Source organism: Phycodurus eques, chromosome 19 (assembly GCF_024500275.1).
Source record: "Phycodurus eques isolate BA_2022a chromosome 19, UOR_Pequ_1.1, whole genome shotgun sequence".
Taxonomy (NCBI): Eukaryota; Metazoa; Chordata; class Actinopteri; order Syngnathiformes; family Syngnathidae; genus Phycodurus; species Phycodurus eques.
The window spans coordinates 8282951-8310571 of NC_084543.1; the positions used below are offsets into that span (position 1 = coordinate 8282951).

The 27621-nt window shown below is 39.0% G+C and overlaps 3 protein-coding genes across 9 annotated transcripts; 1 reads left to right on the forward strand and 2 right to left on the reverse strand.

Moving 5' to 3' along the window:
* The first annotated feature begins 504 nt into the window (after positions 1-504).
* Positions 505-10573, forward strand: rsph10b (radial spoke head 10 homolog B). 3 transcript variants are annotated; one of them, XM_061706793.1, is made up of 17 exons: positions 505-751; positions 828-903; positions 1477-1545; positions 1667-1834; positions 2553-2638; positions 2809-2965; positions 3245-3424; positions 3591-3693; positions 3931-4028; positions 4800-4989; positions 5421-5529; positions 5659-5738; positions 6824-6972; positions 7326-7430; positions 7512-7571; positions 7781-7826; positions 8612-10573. In XM_061706793.1, the coding sequence occupies exons 1-17, from the start codon at positions 633-635 to the stop codon at positions 8734-8736; spliced, it is 1920 nt and encodes a 639-aa protein (XP_061562777.1). In that variant the 5' UTR covers positions 505-632; the 3' UTR covers positions 8737-10573. The 3 variants fall into 3 exon arrangements, with proteins under 3 accessions (XP_061562777.1, XP_061562779.1, XP_061562778.1); XM_061706795.1 differs by having other exon boundaries at positions 2845-2965; XM_061706794.1 differs by having other exon boundaries at positions 2574-2638.
* Positions 8094-16697, reverse strand: dlgap5 (discs, large (Drosophila) homolog-associated protein 5). 5 transcript variants are annotated; one of them, XM_061706789.1, is made up of 16 exons: positions 16617-16697; positions 15900-16147; positions 15592-15773; positions 14138-14224; positions 14005-14044; positions 13747-13854; positions 13082-13156; positions 12949-12998; positions 12471-12856; positions 12239-12327; positions 11992-12152; positions 11807-11908; positions 11430-11673; positions 10097-10423; positions 9024-9076; positions 8094-8907 (listed from the first exon to the last, which is right to left on the reverse strand). In XM_061706789.1, the coding sequence occupies exons 2-16, from the start codon at positions 16132-16134 to the stop codon at positions 8800-8802; spliced, it is 2247 nt and encodes a 748-aa protein (XP_061562773.1). In that variant the 5' UTR covers positions 16135-16147; positions 16617-16697; the 3' UTR covers positions 8094-8799. The 5 variants fall into 5 exon arrangements, with proteins under 5 accessions (XP_061562773.1, XP_061562775.1, XP_061562774.1 ...); XM_061706791.1 differs by having other exon boundaries at positions 12961-12998; positions 14005-14047; XM_061706790.1 differs by having other exon boundaries at positions 12471-12853; positions 14005-14047.
* Positions 16698-18331: 1634 nt separating this feature from the next.
* Positions 18332-27165, reverse strand: ccz1 (CCZ1 homolog, vacuolar protein trafficking and biogenesis associated). The gene is made up of 17 exons (XM_061663902.1): positions 27055-27165; positions 26065-26140; positions 25878-25974; positions 25665-25762; positions 25461-25554; positions 25279-25359; positions 25155-25202; positions 24935-25018; positions 23969-24144; positions 23817-23898; positions 23651-23712; positions 22349-22460; positions 21298-21331; positions 21075-21192; positions 19391-19549; positions 18830-18957; positions 18332-18749 (listed from the first exon to the last, which is right to left on the reverse strand). The coding sequence occupies exons 2-17, from the start codon at positions 26076-26078 to the stop codon at positions 18694-18696; spliced, it is 1443 nt and encodes a 480-aa protein (XP_061519886.1). The 5' UTR covers positions 26079-26140; positions 27055-27165; the 3' UTR covers positions 18332-18693.
* Positions 27166-27621: the final 456 nt, after the last annotated feature.

The following is a 27621-nucleotide window of genomic DNA, read 5'->3' on the forward strand; positions in this document are numbered from 1 at the left end:
CGGCACAACAAAATATAATCCCTCTACAAAATTAAGTGGACTTTATTTTTTAATGTTCGCGTTGTTTGTAATCCTGCAAAATGAATTGTAATCATAAAAACAAATCTGGTGCTTGTGGATGAAGACTTTTGCACAGTACTGCAGATGTGACTGATTTTCTGAAACTACTAATATTTGATCAATGTAACTTAACTAACTGCTAATTGCACAAGAAAATTAGCTATTCTTATTGGTAATTAGCCAAAACGTTAGCAAATTCTGTTTTCAAAATATTGTTGCAATAGCCAAAAACAATCCAAAGTCATTGTTCAATCTTAATCTCTTTTAGTATAATAGTAATATAGTCGAAAGAATGAGACATGTCCGATCGCTCCACTTTGACCCATTCAATATGGCGGCGACGTCAACGTAGAATTCAATCTTAAATGCGGTATTTACGTAAGTATGTTTCTTGCTGCTCCTAGTTGCCATGGAAACAGCCTGTTTATTGTCTGTCCTTTTGGGGTGTTTTAGACAGACTCCTTTCTTTACATTTCGCTTTTGGACCCAAGTTGAATAGAAAATGATTTGCTTTTATAGAATGAAGGAATAATAATTGAATAATATTGGTCATTTAAAAAAAAAATGTCGTGATGATACACGGGAGTTCAAATTTAGTAAGACAGACAAAACAGGCGCATTTTGATGGCGACGAGCAGCACGACGATGGCTCACTTGAACTCCCTTCGTTTTTTGTTTTAACTTTTCAGAGGTGAATAAACGTTGCTGATATTTTGTTGTTGTTGTTCCTAATACCGCAATTTGCGAATGGATGTGATGTTTGACAGATATGAGGGGGAAACCAGAGAAGGACAGTTCCACGGGAGAGGGATTGCCAAGTTTAAAGGAGGCCACACTTACAAGGTACAAGTCATGTGACATTTGAAAACAATACAATCATTATTTTACAGACAGTGACTTATTTTAAAATGGATAAGAAGGGCCAGGTCATTCGATAATTAATTCTCTTTATAATTATTTATATGAATTACACATTTTTTTAAATGTCTATAAACACACAAGTTTCCATGTTCGTAATATGTTTCGTTTTATGTAATACAATAAATTCATAAACCAGTTATTTAATGAGACAAATGAATAAGAAAATATAGACAAAATGAATGAATGCATTGTAATTGAACAATTGTGTGGGTAAAAAAAAAAACAATGCAACAAATATATTGATATATATATATATATATATATATATATATATATTTTTTTTTTTTTTTTTTTTTTTGACTTGAGCTCCAGTATAAAGTATTTCCAAATTTTATACATAAAACCATGTTGCTTATCGTTGTTTAAATTGGCTACAAGCACAACACTATCTTTGCATTTAAAATCAAATTTGAAAGATTTTAAAGTCCTCTTTAGCCCTAAAATGTGTCCCTGAATTAAATATACAATAATGGAGCTAAAGCATTGTTTTTGAAGGGCATGTTCTCTATGGGAGTTATGCATGGGACTGGTGTCTTCACATGGGCCGACAAGGTGCGATATGAGGTAGGATATGACTAATAATAAATAGTAGAATAAATATAATCTGATAAACATGGATGACGTATTATTTATTACATGTACAGAAATGCGTATAAACACTATTACGTGGTTGTCGTCCAAACAGGGAGAGTTTGTGCACAACATGCCGGTGGGCCAAGGCAAGTACACTTGGCCGGACGGCAGCTCTTACGAAGGTGACGTGTGCAATGGTGTCAGGCATGGCAGCGGAACCCACAAAAGTGGCAACGTGACGTACAGAGGGCAATGGAATCACAGCAAGAGGCACGGAAAGGTAACGCATAGTACACCACTTTCGATATACTTTACCTCCGAAGGGGTGCAAATTTATGCCGATGCTTGGGATGTACAAATTAGGCCCAAATGTGTTCGTATCCCTCGCCAAATTTTGAGTTAAAGTGAATATGATTCGGTGATTGGGTATCTTTTAGCTGGAAATGACACAACATTGTATTACATTTTTTTAAAATGAATTAAAATAAAATTTAAATACAGTTTCAACATTAAATCAGCATTTGAATATAGAAACAAACAAAAAAAAACTATGTTAAAATATGCATGAAAACAAAAAGTACTGTCCTGGATTTAAAAAAAAAAAAAAAAAAAAGCTTACACAGGCTGTATGGATAGCTACAAGCTCAGTTCTATTATGTTTGATTGAGTTTGTGTTTTAAATGTAAATCTTTTTTTTGTATTTTATTCAGTGATACTTTTGCATACCACTAGAGGGAGCCCGCATACCACTAGTGGTACTCATACCACACTACGAATCACTGCTCCAGATCAATAATTCCCAACCATTGTGCTGTGGCGCGTAGAATAGAATAGAATTTTTTATTTTAGATTAATTTCATCTGCCTAATTTTATCGGATTAAAACCTCATCTGTTGATTTGAAATGTGTATCTCGATGTAATGTCTCGGTCCTAGACCTTCTGGATCTTGTTGAAACTAGTTTTTTTTGTTATTGTTTTGGTTTGTCCTTCTAATTAGGGCACTGTGTATTATAACCAGGAGGAGACTTCTTGGTACAAAGGCAACTGGGTGATGAACGAAAGAGAGGGATGGGGAATAAGACGGTAAAATATACTGGACTCTATATGTATTATGATGTAATGAGTGGTAGGAAGTAAAAAAAAAAATTTAAAAAAAATACTTGGTCACTGTACCCAAGTAGATTTTTGTGGTATCTGTTTTTACTTTTACTTTCTACATTTGACAACAGATATCTGTACTTCCTGTTTCTTAGTTCTACTTTTACAACGTGTCGACTTCCTCCTAACAGCTACCCTACTGGTAACATTTATTTTGGTGAGTGGAAGCATAACTTGAGAAATGGAGAGGGCACCATGCGGTGGCTAAATCAGGGACAGCTCTATATTGGGAACTGGCACGACGGAGTCCAGGTAGGGTGTAAGAAATGTGACGTTTGCACAATTCCACTTTATGAACCCTGTTTATTTCTTTACATTCGCTTTTATATTTTTGCTTTTTTAAAAATATAGTTCTTTTATTTTTTTTAATGAAAACAAACAAACAAAAAAATCACATTTCGGGTCAATTCTAGAAAGGAAAACGGGTTTGCAAATTGAGTTACGAGCTCGGTCACAGAACAAATTCAACTTGTAAGTCAAGGTACCACCGTATAGTAGAGATTCAGCTGACAGATTTTCTTCTGGCGGCAGCAAGGCCATGGCACACACGTGTGGCTCATGAAGCGAAGCGAACCCGGAGCTGAATTCCGTCCCAGCAATCAGTACACGGGGAATTTTTTCCAGGGTTACAGGCACGGACCGGGAATCTTTTACTACGCTGGCGGCGCCGTCTACGAGGGAGGATGGCAGGACAATAAAAAACACGGGAAGGTGAATTGAGTATGTTTTTACTTTGCGGGTTGTTTTTGCTGCTGTGACAATTGTATTTCCCTCAGTGTGAATAAAGCATCTCTCTTATCTCGCTAGCTGTCTCACTGAGGGTCACGCAAATGTTTTAAGAGTGACAAAAAGTGCTCATTTTGTATTTTATCTTTAGGGAAAAGTTACCCTCAAGGACGGCTGTGTTTTTCAAGGACAATTCCTTAATGACAAGATGGTGACCCCCAATATGACAGCAAACCAAGCCCCCGTTCTACATGGTAAAGAGCCGCCACGCGTGATTTGAAAAGGACATTTTCCAGTTTGGGAACGTTTTCATGTGATCCCCATGCTTGTGTGAGGTGCATGTTAGGTATATTAACTCGAAAATGTCCACCAATCAGCTGCTATAGGCTCCAGCTCAACCGTGGCCCTAATGAGGCCAAGCGCTACGGAAAATGTTCAAATGTTCTAATGTTCTAATTTGCCTCTTGTGCCATGTGCGTTTCCCACATCAGGTATGGCCGAATCTTCTCTTGGACCGGACATGACCGTCAGCATCGATTGCGCTTTGGAGAAAATCCCTGGGAGAAAACACGAAATTGAGCACAAACAGGTCGCTTCCCGCTTCGTGAGCACAACATTAGCTACTCCTGTAGAAAACATTATAAAGAATGACAATCAGAGGTATTACTTTATCAATATTATTACTGTTACAGTTTTTAGTAGGGCTGCATGATTAGCATTTTTACACCGTTTTTGATCGATTAATAATAGTCTTATTGGAATTTGAACCATCGAATCGGAAATGGGATTTTTTTTTTTTTTTTGTACCGCATCGAAAATGCAGTAAGAAGTAACAGCATAGTGACCAACAATAAAATACAGTAGCATAGTAGCCTGAGTGTTCATCAAAAACAAAGCAGAGGATTTATTCCTAAAAAGTACATTTAACATGTTTGTTTGCCACTGTAACATCATGCACAGTTTGAACATTAACACTGTGCTTTAATATAGTAAAATAATACAAATGTACCTAAATCAATGTTTAAAAACAAATGCTTCTAAATAATTAAATGCAAATGTTTTGTATTTAAAAGTCAATACAACTGAATTGTACTTAAAATACTGTACTGGATTTCATTCAAACTAACTCTACGTACCACTAGTGGCGCTTGTACCACACTTTGAGAACAAGCGATCTCGTGGAAGAGCATTTAATTGTTCTGCTTGTCACTATATGTCACTCGCAAAGATCAATTATTTTTAGGAAATGAACTATTTGTAAAAGTGGCTCATTTGCCACACTAATTTGGCTGGGAATCACTGGCGTAACAAGGTAACCGTTGCCCTATTTGTTCCCTCATGCTGACACTTCGTTCAACAGGTGAGGTTTGCGCTGCTGAGGCACAAGACAGAGCTGAGGTCCATCTATCGTTTCTACAGCCGACTCGGCCAACCTCAGATTCCGGGCGGCGCCTTCCTGTTGTCCCGCATGCAGCTGTGGCGCCTGCTCAAAGACTGTTACGTCCACCACCGTGGCGTCACCTTGGCGGAGCTCGACCTTTACATACGAGGTGAGAACAACCCCGTATTCTCCCCATCTCAATAAAATAGTACAGTCATTCCCAGCCACAGTGCCACAGTGCTATGATAATTCCTTGGACCAATGATTGTACTACTTTCATATTTAGACAGGGCTTTGGCACCATCTTGTGGCATCGTAGGGCATGGCAGAAGGGAAATATTTGAGTTTTTCAGTGAATAGCGTCACGGGGGGGGGGGGGGGGGGGAAGCACAATGATGTCACTTTGTAAATAGAGAACTGCAAATATGCAAATAATGACTGTACAGTATATGATTTCATTTTTTAAAAATTGAATTACGGATATAATTTTTTGTATTCTAATTGATGAAGATGCACCTGTAGTGTACTATTTTCGCCTGTACAGCACAGGAACTTGATAGCAAATCCATATCTAATGGATTTACTCTCCTTTTGCATAAGATAACCCGGACCCAGCAGAGGTTCACTCCCCCTTCACTCCCATAATGCTTAGTCGGTTCCTCAGCTGCCTTGTGATCATTGCCTTCCACATCTACCATGAGGACATGGAGTAAGATATTTTGGATTTTCTGCATTTCTAATCCCCCGGCAAAGTTTTTAAAGATTGAGCAGCTGAGACAAAACTGCAGCTTTTTAAACTGTATTCGTAACATGGGTGAAAAATATGCTCTTGTTCCAGGTCATCGAATCACCTTCTGGCTGCGTGCTTCTCCAAACTTTTGATCGAAGACATATTTCCACATGCCAAGAATGTAAAAGGTACGACGGTCACGGATCTAACATTGATGGAATATTGGGTTGACAGCACAGTGAAAGAGATGTTAGCACCTCCTACACTTGTGAGGTTTAAATTACATTTTTCAATGGGAATGGAAAATACTGTATGTTAAATAGTTCATATTAATTTCAAACGAATAAATAATTCTGTTATCATTCATACTTCATTTAGTTATCATTAACGGATCAATTATTTAATTAAATAAATGCATCGTGTGTGACATTGTTTATTTTACTAATAGTTTGTATTTAGTTATTTCCAATGACTCAATTGACGACCAATTCTTTAATGAACTAGAGGAATATATAATTAATAAATACATTTCGAATGTGTAACATGGTTTACTTTAATAATCAAATATTGCTTTATTTACTTTGTAATTGATTTAGGTATGATTTATCAGTCAATTGTTCAGTAAAATAAATTTGTTCATGTATTTTCTTTCATTTTACTGATATTTTAAAAAAAATTTCATTTACAATGTATTGACCAATAATTTATTGCGCTAAATGAAAAAATAGATACATGTAAAATAGTTTATTTCAATAACAAAATAATTTGATTTTATTCATGTTTTATCTAATTACTTATACTTAATTTTATTACAGTTCATGAACTAATTAGTTGATAAATGTACAATATATGTTATATATATGTTTATTTTAATATTTACAATAAATTAACTATTTAATACGATAAATGAATAAAAATATAGATCCATTTTAAAATTAAAATAAACACATTTTTAGAAGGAGAAAAATAAAGAAATAAATTCCACAAATATTATAGGACCGTTGATCATGCGCAGTTAAAAAAAAAAATAAAGAAAGTACGGACCAGGCCATATGTGGTCCTCGGGCTAAAATCTCCAAAGGTTCCAATGTGAATGATTGTCTGTCTACAGTATATGCGCCCTGCGATTTGACTGGCAAGCAGTCCGGCGTGTACGCCACCTTTCAGGCTAATAGATGGATGGATGGGATATTATGTTGTTTCAGCGTGATTACACTACATTACATGCAAATCTGTACTTAATAATTGCATCTTTTTTTTTTTTTTTGTCCAGGCTTCCTTTTTAAGCCACCAGAGCGAACAATTGTAGCTGTGGACTTCCTAGGGAAATGCTGGAAGGTGTATCAGGCCTACTGCAGGGTCAACAAAGCCCCCAGGGATGACAGCACCATGACAAACCGCCATATACTATGGATGCATAAGGTAAAACTCTTAATGTGATGTAATGTCTGTATTTTATCATGCATTTGTATTATTTTGAACACATATGGTCCACATGGCCAAAAGTAATGCACCCATATTTCTATCGTGAGTGTCCTCATTAGGTTCACGGCGTGTGAATGGACAATTTGGAGTCTTCAATGAATCAAACATGCATGTTTCCGGAATGTGGGAAGAAAGCCGGAGTGCACCCAGTGAAAACCCGATTTATTCCACTTTGTAATAGGGCTCTAACACAAAAAAAAAGTGAATCACTGTACGGTTAAAGTAATATACCTCTACAATTACCCTAACATGATTAGCTGTCAAAGGCATTTCTCGGTCTGCCTCCCTAGGATCTCAATCTTTACGACAGCGATTTGACCATCGTGAGGGTAATGGAGATCATCTCCGCAGAGACCCTCGATCCCAGCAACCTGTCCGCCTGCATGGAAAATGAGGTACAGTATGTCCAATTGAACCATTGATGTACTGACTGACTGAACATCTGCAGTTTGCTAATGCCCTTAATTATGCTACAGATTACATTTCTGGAATTCTTTGAGGCTCTTCTTGGCTGTGGCGAGGTGAAGTGTCAGCAGGTGAGTGTTTTTCAGTGTGCGTGAGGGAAAACAAAAACAAACAAAAACCACAGGTCACGCTTTGATTTGGATTCACTGTTTTGGTTTACTGCTTGAAATTGGGGCGGGGGTGGTTAAAAAAAAAAAAAAATCATTCAGTTCTGTCACTGTTATATAGAATTAAACGGAGGTGAGTCACTGTAACAGGCCAGATTAAATTTGCTCAACAGATGACAGGTCCTTACCCAAAGATAGGACCATCTCGATCCTCTTCAGGTTTGTACACAAGTTACCATCTGATACAACTGAAAATGATGACTTCCTATTTCTTCAGTTAATATCATGTCGAAAGGTATCTTTACTTTAAAGTAGGGCTGGGGGATATGGCCTTTAAATCAAATTTCCGATTTTATTTCACAACAATCCAATTTACGATTTCAATTGATTGTTCCCCTTTGCAAATAGAATAAAATAACAAATGACGAGATTCAAAACGGTTTTATTTCTCCTGATGAACGTCATTTTTCCAAGCATTAACTTGCCTCAACTTCACAGAAATAATGGATTTTTTTTTTTTAGTTTCTTTTTTCCTTTTGGAAAAATGTCATAAATTCTTTTCCTAGCGAGAATTCAACTCACTATTGGCGCTTTCTGAAAAAATAGTCACTGCTAGAGCGGTGTTGCTGAATATTACATCATGTTAACTTTGCAACACTGACTGTGCTTTTATTAATTAATAGGAATTAAAACTCACTAGCCACTTTTCTGAAAAAAAGTCACTAAAGAGTTTGCAAAAGTGGCTGAATATAGCATCCAAATCCATAAATGGGAAACACTGCTATTGCTTTTGTAAGCTAACTTCACTCTGTTCACAGTCATGTTGTTAGTGTAAGCAGTGCACAACAGCCGGGATACAATTTAAACTGTAGAAACTGTACATATTTTTTAAATTAATAAAAAGTCCTAACAAATAAACTCAAATGAATCACGAAAAATCAATTTGTCACCCAGCCCTAATTTAAGGGGCATAATGCGTATTTGTTTTCTTAAATTTTCTACAGCACTGGCACGTCAGTGGCAACAAACGCTGGCCCAAGACCGTGAACTGGATGCTTGGAGTCATAAGATCCATCACTTCTTCAAACATATCTTCTTCCCTGCTGTTGCCCTCCTTCATATAATGTGATAAGCAAGAAGCAACTCGCACAAAAGGGAACAAAAAACAAATTTAAAAAAATTGGATTAGCAATTAGGGTGGCGGAGTGAAGTACATCAGGTCACTCGGGCATGCAGATGGCCGTATCTTGTCCTTGGGGTTTGGAGTGAAGAGAAACAAGGACGCTTCAGCTGTCTGGGCCTTCAAAATACGCACCGAAATAGAACGCAGTATGAATATACAGTAAGAACAAATCAAGTTACTGCAGTCTCATGTTAATTTAAATGGTCATAAATTACAGAAATAAAAGTTTGAACCTGTGGTGACTGGGAAGTTAACGGGGGAGGTGCTGTGGTGACAGTGTGCAAAACTGTGAAGAAAGAAAAGACACATTTACAGTAAACCAAGACATGTAGTGCAGTGATGACTATAAGAGATTATTAGGAAATGAACCAGTACAAATAATACAGCTTTGTACCTCTATCTGTGACATATAGTGACGAGCGGAACAATTACATGCTCCTCCACGACATGGCAGAAGGTACAACCAACTTAAATTTGAATAAACTGAGACCAGTTAAGCATTCATTCAGTTTGCATATTTTTTGTGACATTTGTTTAGTGAGGTGACATGAGATTTTTCTAATGCAGTATGTGAGTTTACAACAAAAAGCGTGCATGACCACTGTTTGGGGGGGAAAGAAACAGTCAGATCCACTACCATGGTCAAAATAAGACCATTTCTAAGAAAATGCCTTATCTTGGAAGAAAAACTGTTTTTTTTCTCGTTCCGTCTGTATACCAAGAAACAAGTAGGGACTTGGTATCCATCCATCCATTTTCTGAGCCACTTCTCCTCAGTAGGGTGGCGGGCGTTCTGGAGCCTATCCCAGCTGTCATCGGGCAGGAGGCGGGGTACACCCTGAACTGGTTGCCAGCCAATCGCAGGGCACATACAAACAAACAACCAACCATTCGCACTCACAGTCACACCTACGGGCAATTGAGAGTCTCCAATTAATGCATGTTTTTGGGATGTGGGAGGAAACCGGAGTGCCCGGAGAAAACCCACGCAGGCACGGGAGAACATGCAAACTCCACACAGGCGGGGCCGGGGATTGAACCCGGGTCCTCAGAACTGTGAGGCTGACGCTCTCGCCAGTCGTCCACCGTGCCGCCGGTACTTGATATGCTTAAATAAATAAATAAATAAATAAGAATAATAAAAAAGTGACCCCCCCACACTTTTGCACTGCAGTGTATAATCCATGATGGATTGATTGATGGATGAAACACTATGGCTGTTATTTGGCTATGGAAACCCAAGTACACATTCACTGGGTGTGTGTGTGTGTGTGTTTGTGCGCAGCACCTCTACGCATCATCATACCTTCTTTCTGCAGAGTCAGATGCTCAAATTTCGCACGGGCGGGCTCTTTCAGTTGGGTGCCGCCTGGAGTCGCATCCACGAGAGGGCTGAAACAAAGAGATGGGTCGGTTTCTCTTCGGGAGGGCCGAGGCGAACATCTGGAGGTATGGTTGGTGGCACGGCCCAGGGGCGTGAGCGTGCAGTTGGACTGAACTGGCGTGCCGGAGGTCTGTCCCAATGCAAGGGAGCGACGAATAACTCTTCTTGGCGTGGCATCGTTGGCGCAGGGGGAGGCCTGTGGAGCCGCGGCAGCACCCAGTCGGCTGGATCTTCTCACCCACCCTGAGGCTAACGATACACAACGTTTCTGTCACGGAAATCTGGAGCCTTTTAGGTAGTTTCAGTGTTATTTCAGCAGTGGTGGGATGTAACGATACATATCGGTACTTCAGTACTGTACTGAAAACAGGTTATTCAGGTATCTGTATATTTTGAGTTACTAAATTGACCTCTCCAGATGAAAACAAAATGGAAAAAAAAGACAGCACTTTTGGGGTGTCTTTTTTTTTTTTTTTATAACCTTGCGTTATTTACAAAGTTCAACCCGCTCCTGTTCTGGGTCATGAAGACTTACCCTAGCTTGTTTTACACACCTAATCAAGAGCTATTGGGTGCAGCTGGGTTTATCAGGCACTCTTGGTGACGATCAGATGAATTGAGGAAATATCAGGAGGGAGGGGGGTTCCCCATCTCTTCAGTTGGTTGTGTCATCAGGGATTCAACAACCTCAGTTGGCGTTTTGAATCAAGCCGTTGATTCCGTCTTCATTTTACTTTACCAATTTGCACCATTACCTCACCCCGAATAGTGACTCCTACCCCCCCCCCCCGCCCCCCAATTTGGTTTAAGGAAGGTCGACTACTTTTGCTAAACCATCGCTTTAATAGAAATTGGGTTGGAGGTGTGATTTTTGTTCTCCCAACTTCCTTTAAGAAAAAATTTGGACCCCAGCGGTTTTTTGTTACTTTCCCAAGCAGCGAGCCTGTTTGTTTAAAAAACAAAAATGCAATGTGATTTTCTTCTCAGTATGAGCACAATGCAAGTTAATAAAAGGAGGGCAACTATTTGGTGTGCAGTCTTTGTTTTTTTTTTCCAGCTTTGCCAAGTTATAAAAATGGGTATTGTGTATGTAATTGACAGTGAAACTATGGTAATTGAGTACATTTCAGACTCACCACTTCAACCAGTTTATTTGTTTTGTTTTAAACCCGTACCTGTACTTCTACTTGAGTACCTTTGTCACCTCTGTATTTCAACTATAGACCCCACAGCAGAATCTCTATACTAGGATTACCTGGTGTCTTGGCTGGGCTCTCCACACGGAAGAAGCCTCCATCAAAGACCACAACATCAGACTGGCGTTTTGCTACTTGAGAGGACGAGCTGTGCTCGTGTTCCATCGCGTCGCCTGCATCCTTTGCGGCCTTCTCTGCCTCGGCCGCCCGCTTTTGGGCTCTCATGGCCGCTTTCGCCGCAGCTAGGCGAGAGTTGGCCGCCGCCTTGGTTACTGCTGGCTTGGCAGGACCTGCTGCCGGTTTCTGTCGAGACAAAAGATTATTCAAACTTGATACAGTAAGTGCGTACAGTACCTATGAAACTTTTACAACAATCCAGAACACAGGCGTCAAACTTAAGCCCTGCTGGACACTAAAAAGGAGTTTACTTGGTCACCTTGACTGCTTTCCTCTGCCGTGGCGGCGGGTTGTGTACCTCCACCCAGCCTCGTTCCTCTGCTTCTTTGAGGTCACCAAACTTCCTATGTACATCATCTACCTGTGAAAGGCAAACCGTGCAAAGTGACAGGCATCTTTCAGTGCTATCTGGAAACAAACATGGTCCGTATATTGAGGACTCGCCTGGAAATAAACCATGTCCCAAAAGCCCTGCAAGTCGGTACAGGTGGTGATCTTCTCCCCTCGGCACAACTCACAGTCGTCCACCAGGCTGCTGAACTGTTTGAAACGCTCCCTCATGAGCAGCCTGGCCTGGCCCACGGTTGTACGGATGCAGCCTCTCACTGATCACATACAAACGGGGGGTGTGCAGCTGTCTTTTTCAATTGCACCAAAGCAAATGTCCTGTATAGCACAATGGTTTACTCACTTTCTTCAGGGACTGACTCATCATCCACTTTAGTCTCCCACTGACCACACAGAGATGTCAGTCGGTCTGTCTCATTGGCCATCTCTGACCTGGACATCATAAAAGAAAAATATTTACAACTGGACACACATTTTAAATACAGTACACCCGTTTGGGGAGTCCAGATTTGCATTCTGGTGTTCCCGCACGCAATCACCGAGGGAACACTGTACAGAGATTTCAGGTTGTTTACCTAAAGTACGGCACATCATGCTTTGATTCGAGGGGGCTGCTTGGGATCGGAGAAGCCGCCGTAAGAGGAGGAGCAGAGCGGCAAGGAGATTCACTTGGCTCAGTCTGACGTTCATCACTGAGTATTTCGGCAGCAGGGAAATGGACGCATGAGCGTGTCGAGCACGGCGACGCAGACCTCGGGGCAAGAAATAGATCTGCTGAGCGAGGACTGAGGGGTGCAGAATTAAAGGCCTTCAAGCCAGCGGGAGCTTGGAACACAAAGCCCTCAGGAGCGAATGAAGAGGGCTTCTCAGCGAGTCCTGTGTCCCCTGCTATATTTTCCTCTTTGAGGCAGCGAGATTCCTCCACTGGCTCCACATTGTCCCGCTCCTTTAACCAAGGCTGCTACACAAGGCAGAAATTAGCAATAGGGACGTTAATTGAATTACTGGTAAACGGTAAAGTTCTTTTTAAAGCGTGCTATGTGTTACACACACAGAAATGCTTGCCTCGGGCGCAGCTTGATGGAAGTCGAGGTTGTTGTCGGCTGCAGAAGATGTGGACCCATTATTCTCATGGGGGGGGGTAATGAGTAATACCAGTAGTCTGAAAAATTGCATAATACTGTACCTGTGGAGTTCTTTCCACTTGCAGAGGGTTGCGGCAAAGGGAAAACAATGGCTCTGCTCCTTGTTATTCTCTGATCTGATTGGTTAGCAATACATGCAGTTCATACACCTTTGCAAATGTCACAAGCACTTTCAGGGTCAGTTTCTATGCTTTTTCAGCTACAGTGATAGACAGCAGACAGTTAATAACACACTCAAAATGACAATTTTTGTTTTCTTTTACTTTATTACGGTAAACGGGGTGGTATTATGCTGGCGATTCTCAACCTCACCCAAGGCACATTTTTACTATTTAAATCACCAATTTACTAATTAGGTGTGTGCCAAGAATTCTGTTGTATTAACAGGAACAGATACGCAGGCTAATTGACCCTTCTGCCATCTAGTGAAAGAGGATGTAATTGTTCTGCCAGTCACAATAGAACGCTGGCATAGATAGATGAACAAAAATGCATTATTTGTAGTTTTTTTTTTTTTTTTTTTAAATAAAATAAAAATGTAAACAATGTGCCACAGCACAGTGGTTGGGAATCACTAAACTACAGAGAGAAGAAATTAATAACACCAATTATACACATATATAAATATATATTTGTCTATTGATATAATATGTCTTGTTTTTCCATCTAGTCAAGTCATTTTCATTTATATAGCACCAAGTCATACCAGGAGATTTGTCGGCTGGTTGTTTTTTCACTGTGGAAGCTGCTGTAAAAAGCCTGTTGGCTGATCTAGTCGAAGCTCCCCTGGTTGCTCTCTGAGTACCAGATGGACCTGAAAAAGCGGAATACAATTTAGAAGTCATATTAAAAAGGAGGTATCAGATAGTTTTCCATGTCTTAAATCTTCATACACCCAACTATTTGTATATAAATATTTAAAAGAATGTTTCTATAAAATCACTTTAAGCAAACTAGGATATACCTTTCTTAGCTGCCGTATTTGGATTGTGCGTCTTCAGAGGCTGCTAAAAGGGAGGGGAAAGAAAGGCACAGTTATGACACCGTGTTATTTTAAATGAGAGCATTTGAAAAATTAAGATTAGATCAAGACACACCTGCGATTGCGGCTGCTGCTGCTGCTGTTGTTGTTTCATTGAACGGGTGACTCTGCCGCTCTGTGATGGAGCTGCGTTTATTTTGGTCTATAAAGAACAAGCATAATTATTGCAAGTATTGCCACACACCCTATCTATCCATCCATTTTCTATAGCGCTTGTCCTCAGAGTCACAGGTGAGCTGGAGCCCATCCCAAATGACTTTGGGGGAGACGTGGGTTACGGTGCATCCTCGACTGGTTGCCAGCCAATTCCAGGATTGCCAAAGCAGCAAAAAAAATAAAAATAAAAAACAAATATTACCAGTGTTTTTAATAGCGCAATAATTCACACTGTTTGTTCAAGCTGATACTGTTGCACTAGTCGACATCATTTATTTGCTAAAAAGAAGAAACTATTAGGGTTACATTACACCTTCCTAGAAAGGAAAGACAAACTGTTAATGTTTAATTTGAAATGTTATTAAATCTGTTCCCGTTTACACTCATAACCAACGTGAACCGAACCAATACCTCAAAACCAAGGTAACGTAGCGAACCATCCTTCTTGGCATGTACGACCCAAATGATTACACATCTATGTCACTGTCCTAACTGGCAACCATAAGTACGATGTGGCCCGCAATTAAAACAAGTTTGAGAGTTTTCAATGGACCAAACATCCATGTTTTGGGAATGTGAAATGAAGCCGAGAACTTGGACTGCAACTACTGATTATTTTATATATCCATTAATCTATCACAATCCGATCATTTAAAAAAAAAGGTGCTATATTGTCTGATTATTATCGGTGCAATAGCCAAATGCCATATAATAAAATGCTCATTTTCCCAAATGTGAACATTTCTACATTCTATAAATGAGTCTCTCGATAATTGTGTGGCATGTCAACTTTTTTTGTGTACCACAATGCTGCAAATTGGGAGATGCCTAACTTATTTTCAGTTTGTGTGACAGTGACAATGAAGCTTTTTTCTATTCTATTCTGTCGATTAATCAGATTTTTTTAGAGGGGAAAAAAAGGCATTTTAAAATGTTCATCCCTTTATTTAAAGAGAGGACATTATTTTATATTGACAGTGCAGAAAATACACATCTTGATTATGATCCCATTGCTGGTTTGGTCCATAACGTCAGAAAATAGGCAAAAATGTTGATTATTGTTTTCCAAAGTAAAAGAGAGTGTTTGCAAATGTCTCATTTGATTCAACACAAAGATAATCAGTCTGCTTTCATGGGGGATTACAGAAATCTGAGAATATTTACCGTTGAGAGGCCACAATTCCGATGATTTGGACATTTTTAAGTTAAACAAGGTCTCTGAATGATTAATTGATTATCAAAATACTATAATTGTCAATTAATTAGATAATTGTTTAGTTGACGATTAATTGTTGCTCCTCTACCATGAAGGATTGAAAAAAGTGGCAGTGTCATCAAACCGTTTTTGCTTACTTCATTTGCGTTGGTCGAGGAAGCCGGTACCGGATGAATCATGAAAACAGTGTCTTTAGGACGATACAGGCCAGTCTTAAACACTCCCTTCCGTTCCCTCGCTTGCTTTTGCTTCTCTTTCTCAAGGGCCTTTCTCTCTTTCCAACGTGCAAGCTGTTTGACTTTCTCTTCTATGGCCTTGTCTGCAGATAAAAAGGATTTGGTGTAAAACAAAGACGGTTTACGAATAATGAGGTGCACATGCACATACAAAATGAGGGTTAATTCATGTGTGTGTGTTTGAGATGGGGTGGGGGCGCGGGACATACCTTTTGCAGAATTTTCCTCGACATTTGTTATAGCTTTCATTGGTGATGTCTTGGTCAGAGTCGAGTCATCCTGACATAACATTTCGTGCTCCTGGAGATTGTCCAGCGGTCTTCGTGCATCCACAACCCGCTCTCGATTCTCCTTCTGGTTCTGACTCAGTCTGCGGGACATTTTGATCCTCAGCATGGTCACACTGTTGTCCCGATGGCGCAAGTAGGAAAATCGGGAATCCATGGTGACGATGAGCCTGCGGTAAATAGGGGAGACAGTGGTGGGAATACGTATAAATACATTATTTAAGTTTTTGGGGTTTTTTTTTTTACCCCCAGGTGTCTGAACTTTGTGTATACATTTTTATCTGATGACCTTTTACTTTGTACTCAAGCACATTTCAGAGACTGTACTTTTTACCCCCCCCGCGTCGAATCAACAAGTCTTTTTACCCTCTTGTCACCTATGGTGGGTTGAAATAGGCGCTACTAATAGCAATTTCGGTTATAACGCAGTATCAATCGAATTGCCAAAAGGTGATAATAACATGTCGGGGTTGGTCAAATAAAAAAAAAAAAAAAAACGAGAGAGTTAGCTATTAATGACATAGCTAAGTCCACTACGACTGCAATTAGCTTTCAGGTGGCTACGAACTAATTTTGAAAAACTACGAAAAGCAAATTTTCAACACCGTGTGGCGGATAATTATTAAAAACTCATCTTACCTTATGGTTAGCAAAAAACTGTGTATGGAACAAGACGCAGCCTTCTCCCAGCACAAACTCAAAACAACAAAATGAACACCAGCACCTAAATGTTTTTGAATAAATCTTAAGGATCTGATTGGCTTGACGTCATGCAAACAGTGATTTCTCATTGGCTCTTTGAATATTGTACTTCCGCCTCAGAAAATTCTTTTTTTTAAAAATAAGGTTTACTATGTCAACACTGCGTTCAATAAAATTGGGAAATCGGATTTATCCCACTCGGATTGTACCATCTGCGATCTCAAAGCGTACCAGGCGAATATAAACAAACAACGACGGCTGATCTCGATAAATAGTTTTTTGGTTCGTTCGTCAAAACACATTTGGACCTCCAGCAGGCCTCTATAAAATTATAATTTGATTTGTTTGTACAAATAAGGGAATATATTGTAAGGATTTGTGTTGTCACCCTGGGATCCGCATTTTCCTAGTGTTCCTAAATCGTGACCCACTTTCATAGAAATTAAGAAAAAAAAAGTTTTTGTTTTTTTTAAACGTCGTTTTAAATGAGTTTACTGTACCAAAAGATATATTACTTGCCATTACCTCGGCCAGCCAAAGGCTGAGTTGCTCTGCATTCGTTGACCGAGTAAAACTAGTGGCTAGAGAACAAGGATGTAACATTTATTGTCACATTCCTACTATGTTCTGTGTGGGAACTTAGAACGCCTCTGTACAATACTGGAAAAATATTAAAATAGGAATACATGTTTTTGTTTTTTTACTAGCTATCTGCAACCCACCCACTTTTGGGTCCCGACCCATCAGTTGAGAACTGTTTGTTGTACAATACTGTACTGTACGTCACCTCTGATGCTGTAAACACGTTAACGTAAAGCACGATTACGCTTATGAATTTTGTAGGTTCCGCTAATTTGTCTCTCAGTAATAATATAATAAATATATATATATAATATTATGATTCTGACAATGGCTTGAAAAATATTTTTCTGATTCATACTTGATGGTAGGGTATTTAGAAATACTGTACCTGTATAGTCATATCTATCGAAAAGAGACATACCACAGAAAATTGACTTTTTAATGTTAGTATGCAAATAGTTTGGTCTCTGGACTTCCTCCCCACCAATCAAGTATGGAATTAACCACAACCAAGTAAATCTTTAGGTATCTGCCTTTTTCTAAATATGTGTCTGTGGACGGGTTCTGCACTTCCCCAGTGGGGCTAGTTAACATAACCACCTCCATTGACATGATCAGCTAGGCTGGCTCACGTTCCAGAGCAAAACAACACCTTTGCCAACTATCATGTCAAAGCCATAAGGTAAGCAAAGCTGCGTTAGCGAACAGTGTTAACCACCATAAGTCGTCAACGTGGGGGTGAAGGGCTATTTGTAGGTGTTCTTTAAAACCACATCCATGTGTTCATCTGATTGCACCTGAAGCAAGTAGTCTATAATTACAAACGCAACAATATCATGATAATGGAAGGCTCCAAGATCTATGGTTACCCACCCTGTCACTGGTGTTAGCATGGGGGCCAAAAAACAAACAAAAAAACACACCTAAAAATAGGTGTTATTAAACATTTAGGAGTTACACCATACACGTGATAATGATTCCTAAGCCATTTTTGTACTACCTTACTAAAACACCCTTTAACTTTCAATAAGAAACAGAGGCTATTTACAGTATGTACATTTACTACATAATTTATTAAAATTTAGTAGTTGTTTAAAAAACTAAGTTCTGATGTGATATTCTTAAAAAAAAAAAAAAAAAAAAAAATCGAAATAGCAGTTTGAGGAACAGAAACAGTGTACAATGAAAAGACACATTGACATCTTAAGAAAGAATTCTCTAAAAAGTTATGTGCAAAGACAATGACATGAAGAAGTACATATGTACACTTACTTACAAAATGACATTTTTAAGGTTAAATTACAAATAATGATGAGAAATATTTTAGTTTTTTTAATTTTACAATGCAACTTTTGCATTACACTGATGCTGCCGTGTACCCCGCAACACTGACAGTTTGTAGTGTGGTCAAAAAGTCTCTGTGTTCATTCCATCAGTCCAGGAAGAATATGTTGTTGAATTGTGTCGCACAAAGCCTCTTAACCTCCTCTGCGGAAGAGAAAAAATGAAACATGAAATGTTATTATAGAATAATGGAGATTTGTATGAAGAGTTGGCTATAAACATACCATTGACTTCAATCAGATTGGCATTCTTCTGATTTAAGATCACGTACAGTTCTCTCTGGTCGGACTTTTTGCCAACAACCCAGTAGTCTGTCATAGCTTTTACAATGATCTCCTCATCTTCATCAACTCTAAAGACAAACAAAAACATAATTATTTTCCTTTTTACTAACGCTTTCAATCAAAGCAAAAACTCACAATCACAATTTTTGTGTTCTGTCAGAAGAAACCGAATTGAAAATCAATAAAGGAGGTAGAATAAACTCTTTGGATGGCTGTCTAAATGACCACCGCATTATTTATTTATTTATTTTTTTTGGGGGGGGGGGGCATTATCTACTAATATGACACAATTCTACTCCAAGAATCAGTGCTTGTGGCTTTAGCCACTTCACACAATTAATTATAGTAACCAAATCTTTTCACACAATGTTGAGACAAAAAGAAAAGATGTTTAGTGCTCTCGTCATCTAATCAACGTGATCTACTTGAAGCAAGCCCCCTAACCTGCGGCCAGCAATTTTCAGAACCGCTTCCTAAAATTGCCAATGTTCTCTGCTTTACCTGGCGAAGTCACAGTTGATGTCCCCCAGAATCTTCATGAGGTCAGGATGGACAGAGGTGAGACAGACACTGGCCGTCTTCCTCATGTGTATCGTGCTTTTCTCTGCCAGGTTCATGTGGTTGAAGTAAATAAACTTAAACTGGGGCTCCTTCTCCGGCCTACATGGATGCAACATTGAAGACGTGGAACAAAAAATACGCACACCATGCATTCAGTGCAGCATTACCGATTTAAAAACAGCTATCAATCATGAAACTGGAATTGTGCGGCTCTACCGTGACTTTGCTCAAGAATCGCCTGTCATGCTTAAGGATGATTTCTGCAAGTAATTACTGTGACGTAGTAATAATTTCATATTTGAGGAGGAAACCCCATGTCATAGCAAACTTCAATTGTTGTTCTTGCAGTCAGTCAGTTAACCATAATGGCAGTTAAAATAGCCACCGTGGTGCTAGGATTTATGAATTATACACAATGATAAGTCACTCTGGAGGATTATGGCCTATGGAACAAGTTAGTTGAGGAAGCAGTTACTGACGCAGTTTCGTCGACAACGGCCAAATCAGGACAGGCGGCAGAAAAGGAATTCAGGCTGTCATTATTTATTCAGTGGCTTGTTCACTAAAGTCGATGCTTGGATTACAGTCACGGATGTATCAGAAGCAAACTGCTGGGGCAGATGGATGCTCGACGGCTGTCTGTACGAAGCTACAAAATGTTCAGTACAATCCCAAAGTTTAAAAAATGTGAGCTATTTAATACATTTGTTACTAGTGTGGAATTAGGAGCCTCTTGCCCAATTTAGTAAATACATACTACAGCAGTCATTCCCGCCCACTGTGCCGCAGCACATTGGTCTGTCGTGGGAGATCAGTTTTCCCACGGGATATTAACCAACTTCACATATTTGGTCCCAAAAATATTATTTATTTACAGTGAACCCCCACATATTTGCGGTCCAGCATTTGTGAATTTGCATATTTGCACATTTTTATTTTCAGTTATTATCTGAAAATAAAGGCTAATTTCAGTTTTTGTGTGTTCTTTGGCGCCATCTGGTTGTATCTTGGTGTTTTGTAAGGTTTAGTTCATTGTGTGTTTTATGTTTGGGCCCGTCTCCTCTCCTTGGCCGCCGTTACAATTTGCCTACAGTGCCACCATCCTGTGGAATCTACTGTATATGCAATTACAAACCCCTTTTTGTGGAGGGCGTCATTTATTTGCAGATTTTAAGCATGGTCTCTTTCCCCCGTATATAGCGGGGGTTTCACTGTACTACAAATAATGCATCTTTGTTGCACCAAGCAGTTTTTTTCCCCCCTCTCTTTTTAAATGTATTTTTTTTTAAAAACAATATAGTGTTCATTTCATCAAATTCAATTATGACATTTTTGTTACGGTGGCCAGACATGGCGCCATACTGGCCGATAATGTTGGATGTTGGAATTTTTTCGCTCCTAATATCCGGAACAATCAGTGTTCTGGCCGTAACGAGTCAACGATGAGTGATTTTTTTGTAACAAAATACGGATGTTCCGTAACATTTGGCAGCTCCTGTATTACAGTAAAGTCATGTAGCTAGTTTCTGCAACATGAAGCAACGTTCAAGTGTTAAAAAAAAAAACCTTGTTTTCAGCGAAGGGACTCAAAACAAGAGCAAGCCATTTTGTTGCATCAACTGACCCTGATATCCTGCGGTTGAGCGTGAACTGTTCGCATATATCAGACGCCAGTAAGGTGAGCTGCGGACCCACCAAGCCGTCCAACTGCTCACAAAACTCCCTCGTCATCTCCACAGAGGCTGAAAGTGGAAAGTGGACATGACAGAAGATGTGTTGAAGAAAAATAACGTTTTGACAAAGCTGTAATCTGCAATGGGGCGAAAAATGCGGCGTAAGACACTCACCATTGACCATAAAACAGGCAGCGGCACTCATCGCCTGGAAAACAGAAGTTCAAACACAAAAACAAGGTCACACAGGTATGAAATGCATTAGTTGTGCTGAGGATCATGGGATGTGCATGTTCAATATTTTAAAATGCACGTCTAATCCTCAAAAAACCATATCCTCAGAGCTGCATCATATTTCATGCTAATTTCATCCACTCACACATGATGAAAGTTATAATATGAACATCTCTTTCATACAGCAAAACTATGCATGGCAGAAATAATAAATTCTTAGATGCATCGTGAAGATGAAAATGATTTTGAATCCATTATTAGCAGCCCACATTCCTATTGCCCATTGTACAGGGTGGGCCATTTTTCTTTTCTTTTATTTTATTTACACTTAATATGATTAAGATTATTAAACAGTTTAATCTCATAAATGCTTCAAATGTCCTCCTTTGACACTGCAACATTCCTCTAACTTTTCTAGACCACTGAAACACACAAATTCAGAGCTACATCCATTTCAATACAAGACTCCTAGATGATTTTTTTATTTATTTACTTTTAAGCCTTAGTTATGTTAGGCAAGGGTTAGGGTTTATAATCAATTGTTTGGGTTTCAAAGTAAGGTTTCAAGACAGGATTAGGCTTTCAAAATGGTGTTTCAAGCCAGTGTTAGGGTATCAAAGGAGGGTTTCAAACCAGGGTTAGGGTTTCACATTAAGGATTCTAGCATGGGTTAGGTTTTGTAGTTGAGGTTACAAATCATGACTTCAAGGGTAAAGGTTTTTTAATTAGGGTTTCAAGGCCGGTGTTAGGGTTTCAATTACGGGTGTAGGTTTGCGTGTGTTGACCGGGTAGAGATCCTAAGAGTGGCAGTGAGGCCATTCCTTCATTCCTTCCATACCGTCCTTGTTTCCTTCATTCTTTCCTTTTGTGCTCGTCTTCAAGATGCACCAATAATCAAATCGTAGCCCTGAGAGCTTGCCACTCCTAAGCAAAACTATGGAGAAAAAATCAGGAGACCAAGTGAGACTTGGCTGTGTTTACAAAATGTTACCTTATACACAATCAGATGCAGCTCCTCATGGCCCTCCTCTGCGCTGACAAATATTTTGGGGAAACGGAATTTGGCCTCAGGGTCTTTAAGATTGGCTGGTCCTGTCAAAAACCTGAAAAGAACAGTGTGTGTATCTAAGTTTGTAGAACGTTTAAAGTTTCAACTCGTGTTTTTCATGCACATCATTCACATGGGTACATTGTATGACTAGATTGTAACAAGAAAACATTCAGACAAATTCAAATACTTGATTTAAAATGCTGATATACTCAATCAGTAATTTACTACATGAAAGAGCCTTTATTGCATAAATGGATCAATTAACAGCATTTTAATGAGGGTTAGAAAAAATGCAAATGTGTGCTAATGATGCATGTGTCATACGAAGAGCTGTTTGCAACCACAATTAAAACTGAGCATTATTATATTCATAAAGGATTATTTGTCATACTGCTCTTGTACTGTATCACATTAAATTGTACTGGTGTACCCAAAGGGGTGGGAAAAGTATGGACAGGGGTGGGAAAAGTATGGACCGCTGGCCAAATGTGGCTTGCTCTGTTGTTTAATCTGGCCCTCCAAGGATTTACTTTACATTATCACGAGTCCTGTGATATTTTCTGTATTAATTTATCAGTTTTTCCTCACAAATAATCAGTTAAAATTATACATTGGTATTCATTCATATTATTAAATACTTGGTTGTTTCATTCATTGTAAATAATACCATAAAATTGTTTTTGAAAAAAATACATTCTGCAATTTTTATTTGATCAAATATTTGGTAGATTAATTATAACTACATGACTTCATTAATCCTTTGATGTAGTTATTCTTATCTCACTCAATGATTTATTTAGTGTCAGTAGTAAAATGGAAAAAATCCATACCTTTAATGTCTAAAAAGATTATTTATTAACTATAATTATTTATGAATAACAAAAACATGGGAATTAATTCTTTAAACATACACGTTAGATACATCTTAACATTAATGGGGTACTTGATTTCTTATAAATCAAAAATGAGTAGTAAATTTAACAATTTTGCATTTATTTTATTAATTGGCTCATTAATCATATTTAGAAATTAAAAATAAAAACGAATGTCATTATTATAATTAACTATTTTATATACACATTTAACTATTATCTATTTAACTGAAACACCTGTATTTCTTTCTTTCTATTTTTATTCATTTATCTATCCTCATTTACAAATGACCGGCCTATCTGTCTGCTTTACAAATCAAATGTTGCCCTTGAGCACAAACGTTTGCCCAACCCTGATTTAGGGACTTACCTCCCGTAGTGCAACAAATTGCCTGCAACTTCTGGCCTCAGAGGAGAGTCCCTGCCGGCCAACTATATGAGAATGAGAATGGAAGGAGAAATGTGCAACACGCGTGTATAAAGCATGTATCGAAAACATCCTCGCTGCCTGAAGTGCACTGCAGCCCGTCCCTCACCTCCGGCTCGGAGTGCCTGGGGAACAGCGATGTGGTCAAGTACTTGTACAAGATCCTCATGTCATCTTGTTCCAGGCCGCTCCTGCAGACGCAAAGAAAATTCAACACCTACAGAAGCAGCGTGCGCAGAGTAGACGTGCCCGTCCTGTTACCAGATGAGCTGGTCGTTATACAGGAAGGCTGTGTATTTGATGAGACTGAGACTCTCCTCCACGCGGTTGACGAACGACTGGATCTTCAGGTATGTCATCTTGTCCAGCGGGAAGAAGCTGATACCTCCAAATACATCCAGCAGGTCACAGGACTGCAGGTGGAGAGTCTGCAGATACTGGAAAGACGAAAATTCAGACAGCGCCATATTAAATACACATACGCAAAGCAGAACCAATGCTTTTTCTTGTCTTATTTTATGTCGTTTTGGTTATTTGGATTAAACTGTGGTACCTTGACTTATGAGTGCCACAATTTATGAGCCATCGCTTACAAAAACTGAGCAATTGAGGCACCGTAATGCCCTCGCATGTGGGCAAGGAGAGCCACAGTTGCCCATGCACTTTCAGCCATTTATTGAACATGACAACCAATCGAACACACAAATACAAAATGAGAACACCCGCAAGGAGCAGACGACACTCACCCTGAAATAACCCGCTGCACCGATTGACTCCAGCTCCTGACGTCACTCACTAAGCCACACCCCTTAAAGGCACACAACTTTGGTTTCATCTGTCCACATAATATTTTGCCTGTAGTGCTGTGGAACATCCAAGTGCTCTTTCGCAAACTGCAAACGTGCAACGATCTTTCTTTTGACAGCAACGGCTTCCTTCCTGGTGTTCTCCTATGAACCCCATTCTTGTTTAATGTTTTACGTATGGTAGCTTTTAGTTCACTTTGTGAACCATTTTTGTCAAAATGTAAACACAGACCAGCTGCTATTGTCTCTTTCTAGAGACTTGCTATACATTAATCAGGTGATATCATTCTATGAGATTGGTTATTATTGGTTATTGTGTAATGTTATTGGTTAGATATATGAACAAGTTATTTCATTAGATAACTTTAAAACAACAGCAACGCAATTCCATAAATATTTTCATAAATCTTAAATTCTTTACCCTGTAGAAGAACTTTTCAAGCTTCTGAGTTAGCAGCTCCACTCCGCCAGCCTCCATGGCTCTCCCAAAGGTACCATTGAAAAGCTGTAGCATAAGGAAAGTCATCACATATAGTGGATCGAAAAAGACTACACTCCCCTGTTCAAATGCCAAAAATGCCCCCCCCCCCCCTCCAACAAAAAAAGTAGATTTTCAAGAGGGGAAAAATTTCAGTACTTACCTTATACATACTGTAGCACTGCTTTACCACTGCACCATAGACTGTGTCCTACGGGGAGATGGGTACAGAAAGCATGGTAAACAACTTAAAGCTGATAGTATTTGAAGAAAGAACGAACACTCACAAGAATTTCCTCTTCCTGATACTCGATTGTAGGAGGTTTGCCATCTTTGTTTGGTTTTTCGATCATTGGGTTTCGAACCACCTGAGCAATAAATTTGACGCCAAAACAAGTGGTCTTTAAATAGAAAATGGATCACATTCTATTAAAAGATAAGCAAACAGGAGAAAAGCTTTGACCATTACCATGACCATCCAAAAATTGTCCTCAGGCTCAAAGAAAAACTGTCGGTTCTTCTGCGTGTGCAGGGATTTTGCTGGTTTTGTTGGGCAGAATGTTCTAGAATGAGAAAACCCAAAACAAACATGAGCTACTCTCTTAGCTCTTTTACCACATCTGATGTACATTAATATTAGCTTATTGCAATGTTTCCCTTTTATTCTGACTACCTGGTAAATTGGACAATAGCTTCACACAGGCCCACATTTCGGATCTTCTCATTCTTCTCCACATCACTGGGGTGATAAAAAAGAATCTTCTTCTCTTCCTAGAGTAATAAAAACATCCCACTACATCAGTCATATTCAGCACAGAGGTAAAAATACAATAAGTGCATCAATCCAGGTGTAAATTGCACACATCATCCGTGATGTGGAGCCCACCTCTCCTTCCCGCGGTCCAAATGTGGGATTATAAACAAAGAAATTGAGCAGAGATGCCGTGTACTGTTTCTCTTGCACTCCTGAGGCCATTCTGGGGCTACAAGTCAAAAGAATACGTACAAGAACATTTATATCAGGGTATTGTCAAGATCACCTTGTGCATTAAAGAAAATGAATCCGCTTTTACCTAATCATCAGCATCAGTGTCACGTTTGTCTTGATTTCTTTTGCGTGAATAATTGTTTTGCTGGCATGCCGTTTGCCTGCGGAAGGAAAACGAGCACTTCATCGGTAACAACTTCACAGATCAATAAAATCACACCTTTATTGACTTTTTTGTTGACATCAATTGTGCAATAAAAATAGATAGAAATATAAATGTTCTCTTTCTTATTGCGAATAATTGTTTTGCCACTTTGCTCCTTGCCTGCGGAAGGAAAACATGCACTTTATGGGTAACATAACTATACAGGATCAATTAAATCAAATTTTCACTGACTTTTGTGTTTGCGTTTGTATAAACTGGGCAATAAAGATAGAGATAAATGTTCTCTCGTTTCCTTTTTTTTTTCTCTATAGTGTTGCCATAATAACCCATAGTACAATAAAAATAATATTTTTACATGATCCTACATGATCTTATGCAATATGCCTGTAACGATTAAACCAAAAGGAAGTAAATAAAACCAAACGGAAGAAAATAAAGGAAATCTGTTTGCAGGTGTAGTAGAAAACAGCTACATTTTTTAAAGACAGCTTGGTTATTTCCAACTGTTAGCTGTGTAGCGCAATTGAGAGTAAGTGTCAACAAAAACGAAACCACTTTTATTGTTGAGTTGACGCTGAAAAGTAAGAGCAAGGCTATAATACAGCATTACCTCCTGCTCACTAATAAATTAACATGTAGTACTGTAGAATGAATCCCATGAGGTTTTACATCAATATCTCGGTTTCAAACAGCCATTTTAACAAAATTCGTATTCCATACCTCTGTTATAAGTCCACATTGCAACTAAAAAGTGCAACGAGTAGAGCATCCAACAGAGCTAAAACCTACAGAGGGCACTTACCAAATTAGCTTAGCTTAGCCTATAGCAAGAGTTCCCGGTGTTCGGACATTCATCGCGTAAAAAAAACACCAAAATCGAAATCGTAAAAGATAACCAGAAAGTCTCACCTTACAGAGCATAAATAAACGAGTTCGTGAGCACGTTGTTGTCTTACACCAGTGAAAAATCTGCGATAAAAGAAGAGGAGCGACAAAATCGTCCACTTCCTGCTTTTGACAGCTAAGCGTTTACGTCTGAAACTGTCCGGGTGAAAAACACTGCAAACATGAAATGGTTCCGATGACCCCATTGAAAGTGAGAGACTACTATAATACTACTACTACTACTAATAATAATAATAATAATTTATTTTCACATTATCTGGAAAAAATAAATGCTTTATTTTCACATGATCTGATCATGATGATGCTTCTACTTCCAAAAATGTCCCTTTTGTCAAAACATGTATTTAAGTTAATTAACGAAGATTTTAAATGCTCATCAATTTAAAATAACAAAATGAGCCTTCAAACTGCATGGCTCAGCTGGTCCTTACGTAAGCGTCACCCCACTCTCTCTCTCTCTCTCTCTCTTTTCAAGTTGTACAGATGAGGCCAGGTGAACTCGGTAAAATATTTTCAGCTTGGAAGCACATACCTCGGGTCAAAAGTTTCCAAAGTGGACAATTGACTGTT